We start from the raw sequence: 11373 nt of genomic DNA on the forward strand, positions 1-11373 counted from the left end.
AGGCATTAGAGGCTGGTAGTGAGTCTTCCATGATCGTATCAATGACGAAGTTAAAGAGGAAAGGTGAAAGAGGACAACCCTGTCGGATACCACTTGATGTGGTGAACTCAGGAAAAGGCTTCCCGTAGACCTTTACACGGCCGCGGGAGTTGACGATTCTCCCTAATCATTTTACTCTACTACGTGTCACTTGTGGAACGATGAACCTGTCCCGATTTTCAAGGAGTTGCATGAGACCTTGGTACGAGCAGCGTCGTCAGTACTACTTGGGATTTCGCTCAGTGGTGCACCACAATCAAGGCGAATCTGCGAGGAGCGGGTAGCTTTGGGCAACACGGGCACCATCCGAATTGTTAGTTCCGGAATCTGAGTTGGATGCACTTGGAGTATATCGCCATACTGTATGTTGAAAATCACCGACAGTTCATCCAGTCCATTGAAGCGGCGTGAGGCAGATGTCTCAAGAAAACACTTACCGGTGAGAGCTGAGGATTGAAGGTAGCTAGACTTCGTATATACGTAACACATTAATTAACAAGGTTACTGAAAACTCTTCGACAACCCATAGCCGGTTTCGCCCTTCTTGGGTTCATCATGTAGGCGTAGTCCCCGAGTTTTCGTCAACCTCATGTTATACTTGAGACCCAATAAGTGCACGGAATCCGACTTATACACTCATCTGCATACCGATTTGGTTTTGACGGGAGACTCATCTGAAATCCAGCTGAATCTCTCGTTTATAATGTTTCTAAGCGATGGGATGTACTGTACCAGGCCGCTTCACGTTTCAGTTGGTACGATATTCGAGATATTCCGATACATTGTATAGACGTAATAACTCTTCGACAGTCCACAATCGACTTCGCCATATTGGGGCTCATCAGGTAGGCGCCGTCCCCGAGTTCTCCTAAGCTCCTTATAAGTAAATGACCCGGAATCTCGCGACATCCCAACTAAAATAAACCGGTTTACTGTGCACAGCTTCCATCCGTGTAGGCAGTGCTACCTTGTTGGACAGCTGAGCAAGTATGTGAATGGCACTGAGCCAAGACCCATATTCTAACAGTCTTGTCAATGCAATTGTGAACGCTATACTAAGTTGTGGAGAAATTTAAGCTTTTGACCACAGGATTTTCAACACCGTTGTTGGTGTGGAGTTCCTCAATTTCGTGAAAATCTGACACTTGATTTTTTGAGTAACGGTCTGTCCGACGTCCAGCCACCAAACCCACCTACTGCATAAGCTATTATCTCACTGTGTGTAGTAATTCGTGTGAACAGAATGTTAAAAGAAAAGAGCATATTAGGTCTCTCCTGAGAGCTGTCCATCGCCAGAGAGATCACGCCTGACAGAAACGAAGGGAAGTGCTCTCACTATGGAGGATTCAGTAAATAAGCTGGTTTGATTTTCCACTTGGTCGTTTTGATTTCACGATCTAAACAGCACATACATAATATGAGCGGGCACTGATGTTTGTGTACGGAGCTAAACGGGCAATGCGTAAAGACGTTTGACGGTCACTGCGGTAAACCAAAACTATCTCTCGATTCAGCACAGCCCAAATGGATACCACGAAAACGTAAGTAGGTTTATCACTAACTTTTGCACTGAACTTTCTTATATTTGTGGAATATTTATAGCTTTCTGCCTTCCACTCCAAAATTGAACTACAGATCTACAGACCATCAAACGACAATGAACAGGTTTTCGTGCACTGCAAAACCCAAAGATCTGAGTAGCCTGTACAGTGGTGAAGATGGAAGCCAACTGGACGATACAGAACCCCGATTTGTGAGAAGGACCAAGGATCCAATCGGTTGCTTTGGCGTTGCGTACACGATCAGGAAAGGTAAAGAGCGATCAGTGAGAATGGGATCGAAGAAAAACTTTACGTCGAACGCTGGTGTGCCCACCTGCGAGGACCCCCGCGTACTTCAATGGGTACTGTCAAATCGAGGGAAAAGGTGGACTGTAGATAGTGGCAAATCTCTTCATCCCTATCTATTGTGGCGAAGTATCAACCCAAACGACAATAGGCCTGAAGAAAACCTTAATACCCGGATGGTGTTACAACGAGCAAAGTCTGTTGATGGTCTGACAACTATAGCGAATGATCAGCTTTACGATACCCCAAAAGCAAAGAGGGGGAATGGGTCGATGGAATCATCAACAAATACCCTGTCAAACGACATGTTATATGAAAAAATAGAGTTCTCCTCACGTTGCCCCTCACAAACAACTTCCTTATCGTCGGCATTTCTGGGAAACCACACAGATGTCACAAGAAATAACAACCGGCCGTGGGTTAATAATGCCGACCAGCGAAGATCCAGAACGCAGGAATTTGGCGTATCCGACCATCGTGCTACCCAGAGATCGACGCAGCTTCGTATACAAACAATGGTATTGCCGGGGTGGAAGCAGAGAATCAACGAAAATCAACCAGCCATGGATATGAACGACTATGAAGCAGTATGCAACAGTCTCACAACACCGACTGAAGCCGCTAGAAGTGCAAATATGACTTCCAGCACCAGTACAATCACAACGACCAGTTCAGAATCGCAAACACGGAAGGGCAAACGGTTTATATCAACAGCAACAATCTATTTATCCGGTAGGCTGAAAGATTATGCTCAAGGGGAGTCTTCGGGTCCAAAAACCATAGGTATTCTGAACCAGCCGAGCAATTCTCCCAGAATAAGAGCTAAAGCATGTGATTTACAGAGCAGAACGCAGAATATGAAAGTTGAAACTATCACAACTAAAAGAACAGCGTTTGAATCATCGTTGGTGAGCAACAATAACCTCTATGATAGAAGCGACAGTGGATCACGTTCAGCAAGCGAAACAGAGGCACAGACGTTTGCTAATTTCCCACTACATGATGAGTTTCTGGGACTCTCACTTATACAGTCCAGTTGTCCAACGATTGACACAGAGGATGATCACGTGACATCCGTTTCACAGAAAATACCCGAAATGGAGTGGGACTCCACATTTGAGGGTGCATGTGGTGCAGTCGGGTCACCGGTATGGGCGCACATAACGTCCGAGAGCGAACAAAATGTTACTGGGCGGAGTTTTCCAAAAAACGATGCACGAAACAACGATCAAATGGGGCCAGTACGCTCCAAGCAGTGGTGCAACCTGCGGTCCACACCACTTGTAAAACCACTAACAAAGGAGAATCTTGGAATGCACAATGCGAATTGGGCAGGTTAATTTTCAATGATAAGGTATACATATGCACTGGTCTTACACTTACCGGTATTATATATTGTGAATATTTACTCCGCAGTGTTTTGCCTTTCTCCGGGTTCTCGGAACAAAAGTTCGGATCTGACAGATGAAGAAGCAAGTCACGCTTCAGATGCATTCCCAACCGGCTGTTCAACTGTTCCGCGGGAGTCTGTAGGGCCAGATAATGGGTGCTGGGGTTAGAATACACATTCAACGAACCGAGAGAATATATGCGTCCAGACAACCAGCCTTTTCGATCGCACGAAGTGCAGTTTCGGATACGATGATCACCATCCATCGATCGAGAATATCACTATAAAACACCTGTTGTGATAGTTTGGGTGGGTACATTTTCGGGTAGCTGGTTTATCGTTGGAGTAAATGAACATGAAGGCGTCAAAGAGGACTTACAGCGGATGCCTAAAACTTTTTCGCGCATAGCCAGACACGATGCCTTCACCATGCCATAGGCATTTTTGTGATTCCGGAGGATAAATAATGGTGGGCGGTACGTCAAAGTGTGAGCCTGGGATTCTGAAAAAACGCGTGTCAATTAAGGTGGGAGTTGACACAATTACAGATTCTGTGTTCTGGGAGTTCGACCCAAAAGGCTTTCTGACGGTTGTAAATAGTTGGGCCTCTTTGGCTGCTGGGCTTTCAAATACTGTTCTTTATAATGGGTGGGTAACCGACTGATGACATCTTTCAAATGTGGATTGAAAAACAGACGTGACATTTGAAAACAACAGGATTGGTGGCTTGGACACGAAGGATCATGGATAACAACCCTGCACTTTATGACAATGGTGCGGATGCCTGAAACGGAGATACGGAAAGAATAAAACGTATGGGCCAATCGTGCGCAAAAACCGATAAAAACGAATAAGCATATCAGCACATTACTATTCCAAAAACGCCCCGTGCAACAACCCTCCAAGAGTATTCAGCCACAGGAGGCGCATGGCCTCATTGCGTTTTGAATCAATATGGTGTTTAACCATCATATGTGCTAGGCTGGTAGGATGGAAGTTTGGTAGAGTGAAATAAAGCAAATGTGGATTGAAAAACAGACGTGACATTTGAAAACAACAGGATTGGTAGCTTGGACACGAAGGATCATGGATAACAACCCTGCACTTTATGACAATGGTGCGGATGCCTGAAACGGAGATACGGAAAGAATAAAACGTATGGGCCAATCGTGCGCAAAAACCGATAAAAACGAATAAGCATATCAGCACATTACTATTCCAAAAACGCCCCGTGCAACAACCCTCCAAGAGTATTCAGCCACAGGAGGCGCATGGCCTCATTGCGTTTTGAATCAATATGGTGTTTAACCATCATATGTGCTAGGCTGGTAGGATGGAAGTTTGGTAGAGTGAAAAAAAGGCAGAAGTACAAGGATGAAGCAACTGCTTAAGAAGCAAGGTTAGAGCAGTATAATCTGGTGTACTATGTGGCTAGTTCGGTGTACGTCACTGGCGCTGACAAGGGGAATATCTTATATATATATATATACATATAGGGTTAAGGTCGGCCCGATTGTGCCCACTGTTGCGTTATTTGTATTTCACTTCTGGGTCATGCATTAGTCCAGCCTCAAAAACACATTCTATCGTGATCGGCGGAAAGTAATCATCCCAGGGAGAGGTAGAAACAGTAGAAGTGGCCGCAACTCAACGCTCATTTGTATACAAGGCGTAAAACCCACGTTTATTCATTACTTCAGTAACACGGTGTGGAAGAAAGGCCAAACTCATCGGAAGTATCTGTCCATCGTTGCTATTAGCGAAACGATAACTCATTTGAAGAGTCGAATTCGCAAAAGAGTGGTCACTTTAGAAAGTTTTACTAAACAGAGGAACAACAAAGTGAGAATACCAGCCCGCGTGTGCGTCAAAGCTAGTTTCTGTCAGTTTATTGCGGCTGTAGGCCGAACAAGATGTCTAGTAATCAGGGTAGTGGGTGTGTTAAACACTGGATAAAAGAATCTCGAATAATAGCATTCACCTCACTTTATCAGCTACGAACCGTGTACCATAGGCATATTGGTTCCAGATGCTACAGTTTCGAACACCGGAAAGTTGCAAAGTGTGGGGCATACAGCCAAGCTTTGCAGGCGATGGCATGTTCAATTAGTTCGGAAATTAAGTAGACACGCATCGAAAGCGATAGCCTTAAGAGTTGAGATGACCGTTCAGCTATAGCCCTCTTTCGGTGACTAGCTGCCATGCCACCCGAAGGAAGCACGAGGGCTGGGATACTGCCAGGTCGCCCAAGCCTAGACAGGGGAAGTTGAGAGGTGGAGGTGGGATTCGACACGCGAACCTTCCGGCCAGTAAATTCGCGCTCTTACCACTTGGTCCACCTCGCCCGTGATGCATGAGCACCACAGAGTGCGCGACTAGGCCATTTCTGCTAGTGTCAATTAACCATTAGGGAGTTGAGTTCCGTGGTCCATATCCAGGGAGGCGGCAGTTTTCGACCCGGCTAAACCTCCTGGTTAGCGTTTTCATACTTTGCTGTCACACACACTGTCCGCCGGTCGGTTGCTTCCAGCCAGCACAAGGCTGGGCGAAGAGCTCTGCGAGGCAAAAGGGATGCGGAGTACATGTCCTGACAATCGTAAGCTATGGGTAATTCACCAACCGCGGGAGAGTTCCTTCTTTCTAGGACCATCCGGCGTACGTAAGCAATACTAATCCGATGTTTCCACTAGACCCAACAGATGCTGCGGAGACAGTGACGGTCAAACACTGACATCTTTCGTATGTCCTCTGTGCGTAGAGGCTACGTCTCTGGTCCACAAAGACTCAGGGACCACAATGTCACAGTGCGACCTCTGCATTACTTAACTTGCACATGATAGTCATATTAGAGGGAGGATGCGTGGTCTCGAATGCATCTCCATAACTGTAAGAGAACCTGGAAGATATGAACCGAACCAGCTGGTGCACCGTATGGTCCTAGGTGTCTGGTTTCCACGACGGAAAGCAGTTCTGCACGTTACACACATTTGAGTGATCCCCCCAAGTGAAAAACAAGCAGACAAACTAAGCAATGCCGAGAAGGTTACGGACGATTCGTTTTTAGTTGGCATTCTTCGGCTTTGAGCATCATCGTGCGGGTTCTTGGAGTTGATTGGAAACCTAAAGAATTGTAGTAACAAACAGTATAAGGATACTCGGACCCGGGTGTGATACATGGTTGAGTTCATTCCACTGACTTTCACACCTGACCCGGTATGACAGACACCTTGTGCCCGAAGCACGAGTCTTGACTGTGCCAGTGCTTACTGCGCCTTGAAGGGCATCCCACATTACCCATCCTTCCTTGAGTTACTTGTCTTTACACATGGGTTTCCACACCAGACATTCTTATGTTGGGAATAATCTTGTCTGACCTAAACTATTAGTGGCACGCCTTTGAATAACACGTTTTATCTGATATTCTCCCGTACACACTTCCACATTCACCGCTCGGATTTACTGTTAGTGTTTATGGCCATCCTCTTCAAAAATTAACCATAGCAAGTAGAAGAAAAATCCTGAGTGCAGAATATTTACTCCAACTTTAAGCAAAGCCTATACCAGAGACTCAATTGAATATGAGTCAGACAAATCAATGTGAAATACACTGCAGAACTGTTTGATCGCGAAACGTCAACAGCACGGACTCACAAATAGAATCGAATCCACCTGGTTTGCGAACACATTCAATTACCTACAGTTTGGTTACGAGCAACCTAGATTACCCAGCTTATGTCAAGCAATAATTCAATTATTCAAATCTAGCGCATTCCACAAGTTTGATTGTCCGAAGCTTCGATCACCCAAGATGATATTGTGCTTAGCTGAAGTTAAAAACGAGTAACCTGTAGTGGCCGAGGGCTGATGAGAACAGCTATTGCACGCTGTTTGTGCTCTACCAGCGCTCAAATTTCTCGGTATGCACAGAAACGTATTTGTGCTAGCCTCCAACCTAAGTATGCCACCACACCCTCCTGTGAATCGACGTCAGCTAGGTTATTTTACTAATATTTTTGACTACTCATGAGTAGCGTGATTTACAACTTATGACACCGTTTTGCTCCCCCGTTGCTCATTTCCTGAGATTTTACTCCCGTTTAAGGTCTTCTAAACCCCTAGTTCCTAATGTCAGAATTTATTGTCCATCCGTATTTGCTCGCAGTTTATTGTCAACTCTACTTATTTTCGAGCGTCTGCTTCGACGGGAAAGCAGGTCGACCTGGGATGGAACTCTGAACCCCTTGAACAATGGTGAACGATTGCTTCACCTGTGTGCTCATCCGAAATAGACGAAGTCGTCTGGCCACATGGTATCCTCCAACGGCATGCTGGCCACAAACTCAAACTGATCACATCGCCACCAGTTACCGATGGCGCAGATCAACAACTGACTGTCGACCGTACTGGATCGTAGATTCTGACCATCCACTGTTCCGGAGTCGTTTCCTCCTTAGTATTCCAGGGTGGTGTAAGGTGCGAAAAAATCGCCTGGAAACTGAAAGGCTGGCAGATACGGAGGTTAAACGAGCTTACCAGAATCGCCTTCTAGAGTCTCTTCCAAATGCTCCACCATCAGATGGGAACTCATACTGGGGCGAGATTGCCACCTCTTTGAATGGTGCTGGGTATCTTGCATGTAGCATGGCACTACCAGCATCAAGCACGTGATATCGGACCGAATTGTAGCACTGCTTAACTCTCAGAAAAATATCCCAGCAAGTCCTGGACATAACTCGATGCGACGAATTATCAGACGTCAAATGAAAGTGAGCGTGCGAGCCGATCGTCAAGTGTAGTGGACACAGAAAGCTAAGTAAACGGAAGTGGCCCAGAAAGCCAGGAATTCCCGGAGATTGTTTCAGTGGAGACGTGCGACCGGCCCCCGGAAACCACCTGTGAACGAAACCATTAAGGACCAGAACAGAGGAACTATCCTGAATAAAGGACGCCTCAAACAATTGTCATGGCCAAAAGCTGCCACTCATCTGAAGCCCACAGTTGACGTAGAACCCTGGACGGTGAACTTGCAACCACCTACGGCCTTGGAGGTTTACGACTGAATATGTCCTCTCAAGCGCCACCGAGTTTCTAGTCCGGATGACCGTCCAACCGCATTGTTCATAGATGGGGGTGAAATCATCAGTCAGCACTTTTCTGGTATGTCTGCTTGCATGTGGGAAAAGGAGTCTGCCCAGACAACTGGGGAGAGTCGGTAAAAGGGCCCACTTTCAAAAATCGGGCTCGCAATGAGTGTACTAGCCACAGAATGATTAGCTTCACTCCGGTTGTAACGAGACTGCTGGCGCACTGGTGATTCATCACTTTACGGTGGCTCGTGAAACAGTGACTGGAGAGCAACAAGCAGAATTCCGGCCTGGTAGAGGTTGAATCGACCAAATCTTCACACTCCGTAAGTACTAGAACAACACCATACGTATAAGCGACCCAGAATTCTAGTCTTCCTGGATTTTCAAGGAGCATTTGACTCGCATTCGGTATGTTCTTTACACGCCTGCCGACCAAGGAATGATCCGGAGCTTCATGAACATGATAAGCCCTTTGTATTCTCAGACTTCCGGACATGAGTGTGAGGCAAGCTCTCCAAAAGCTTCCGTACACACAACGATGTTCGTCAGGGATTGACACTCTTTCCATCCCTTTTTAACTTCCGTACCGTTCAGCTGAAACACCCTTCCGGTGCGTAACTGCCATTCCACTCGAAGGCTGCATGAGGGCTGGGATACTGCCAGGTCGCCCAAGCCTAGACAGGGGAAGTCGAGAGGCAGAGGTCGTGTTCGAACCACGGACCTTCCGGTCAGTAAATTAGCGCTCTAACAAATTGGGCCCTCTGCAAAACCCCGGCGTTCAAATAGCCTGTAACGGAAACCTTATCGATTTTAAATATGCAGACAACATCGTGCTCGTCTTCGACGGGGAGAAAGCGCAGGTGTTTTTGGACGAATTGACCAAAGTCATCCCGTCCTTTGGTATTCACTTCGCACCCACATGCGTAAGGTCATGTTTTTGGACACGCAGTCATTGAACACCCCATTTACAACCCAGGGAGAGGTACTGGAAGTTGTGGAGTGTTTTGCGTATATTGGAAGTTGTATTAGTTCTGAGTATAGTGTGACAGATGAAATCAATGCAAAAGTCTGCAAGGCTCGGGTCACATTTGCTTATTTGAAACACCTATGGCGTCAAAGTGGTGTATTCCTGAATCCGAAGGGACGTGTGTGTCAAGCTACAGTGCGGGCTTTGTTGTACGACTGTGAGACGTGACTCGTTCGAACAGCGGAACTGAGACGTCTTCAGGCGTTCAACAATCTCTGTCTTAGAACCATAGCTCGTGTAGGTTGATGTCAACCAATCCGTAACGGGGCAGTTAGAGAGCTTCCAGTTGTGTAAAGGAGAATTCCATCGAAGAATGTGCCCAGCACCTGCATATGCGTTATTTAGATTATGTATTGCGTGTGCCAAACCATCGCTTGCCGAATAGATTGTTTTCCGTACCAACTTCAAGGCGGCGGGAGCAGAGACGTGGCCAATCGTTGACCTGGGAGGGGTATAAATGAGACTGGGAAAAGTTTCTGTTGTGTCGGGGCTACCCGTCATCCAGGATGGGGACCGTATGATCCTCAGTCCTCCTGGTTGGAGACACTGCAAGACATGGCTGGTAACTGACGTCAATTGCGAAGTTTTTGTCAGTTTCTATCCAGATAGATCGCCTTAATGAGTACCTGGAGGTGTAGGCACACTGATGTCATGCTGTCGACGACGACGACGACGACGCCGATGATGATCAAGGAGCACACAGATCCCCGAAACACCGGATAATTGAGAGTTTAAAGAATGACAGGGAATCCTGGTAAACTGCGAAGACTCAGGAAATGGAGATTTCCGACACAGGTAACAGCCGAGCCGACTCTATTAACAATCCAAAAGAAGATAAGTGTCATTACAACAATATGCGCCCCGACAGACAAAAGTTCTGAGAGTGAGAAGGGCGGTTTTTATCGAGATTTCTCGTGACTGTATCGGTTGGCAATGGCGAATATAGTGATCATGGCGGGTGATATGAATGTCCATATTAGACGACTAGGCCTGGAAGAAGTAGAGTTAGGCGACAGACTTGGATTAAATGCTCATTGTACGGATAATGGGGTGCGACTGTCCCAGCTGTGTGCGGATCATCGCCTGTTGCTCCCAGCACAAGCGCTCACATCGAGTTATTTGGAAGTCATCAACCGCAAGACGGTCATGGGCTCAATTGGACCGTGTGGCTTCCAGTTACCGATGGAGAACCTTAATTAAAGACTGCCGTTCCACCTAGGATACGCAACTTGATTCTGATCATGCCATTGTGCGGGCCCGTGTCAGGACGCACCCAGACATGGAAAAAGTACATGTGCATAGAGTGACGCACCCCCAAGGTCACCATCGGTACGACACGTCCGGAAAACAGGTGCGTTGGTGGAGCTCACCAAACACGGCTTAGAAACATAAGACCAGTAGAGTGTGGCTGAAATTGTTCACGACCGGAACCCCGCCATTGGTTGTACAGAGCGAGCAAGTGAACGACCATATTTGGCCATTTAGTCATCCTATGTATTTACGCAAAAGCTCTGTATGTTTTGTTCTGACAACACAGCCGTGTCCCGAGTTCTCTGTCTTCCCCTTATCGCGTAGTCTGGCGGGCTCAATGCAGGCTTAACAAATAGACGGCCACCCAAGATAAAACAGCCCGGTTATCGCTTCGATTTCCGTCAGCATTAAGCGTGCCAAATCAGAAGAACTCTATTCATCAACTTCGACGGGTTTCAGTAGCTCAAGAGTGTCGAGCGGAACTGAGTGGAAAACTACTGGAAACGCACAATCATTCGGATGACGAGAGTTGCTTAGAGGTTCAATAGAAGCAGGTTAAAGAAGCTATACTGTCAGGCTTCAGAACCGCCTGTCCAAGCCACCCGACTCAGTAAAATGAACAGTGGAGATCGTCGAGATCAGCAGATCTCATTGCTGCCAGAAAGACCATACCAGCAACTAGCGACCGGATAATCAAGAGCTTGAAGAGTGACAGAATCCTGGTGAATTGCG

General features: G+C 46.7%; 2 protein-coding genes across 2 annotated transcripts in view; one reads left to right on the forward strand and one right to left on the reverse strand.

The window, feature by feature from the left end:
- Nucleotides 1-7912, reverse strand: part of T265_07790 (hypothetical protein) — a gene marked incomplete at both ends in the record, with an annotated part of 16753 nt that extends 8841 nt beyond the window's left edge. Inside the window, 3 exons of the mRNA XM_009173402.1 lie at nucleotides 3270-3413; nucleotides 3464-4060; nucleotides 7810-7912. Coding sequence (XP_009171666.1) covers nucleotides 3270-3413; nucleotides 3464-3595 — 276 coding nt within the window. The remainder of the gene's footprint in view (nucleotides 1-3269; nucleotides 3414-3463; nucleotides 4061-7809) is intronic.
- On the forward strand, nucleotides 1697-3226 carry T265_07789 (hypothetical protein; the record flags this gene model as incomplete). Its single annotated transcript, XM_009173401.1, has 1 exon — nucleotides 1697-3226. The coding sequence occupies one exon, from the start codon at nucleotides 1697-1699 to the stop codon at nucleotides 3224-3226; it is 1530 nt and encodes a 509-aa protein (XP_009171665.1).
- Nucleotides 7913-11373: the final 3461 nt, after the last annotated feature.

Source organism: Opisthorchis viverrini (genome assembly GCF_000715545.1).
Source record: "Opisthorchis viverrini unplaced genomic scaffold opera_v5_188, whole genome shotgun sequence".
NCBI lineage: Eukaryota > Metazoa > Platyhelminthes > Trematoda > Opisthorchiida > Opisthorchiidae > Opisthorchis > Opisthorchis viverrini.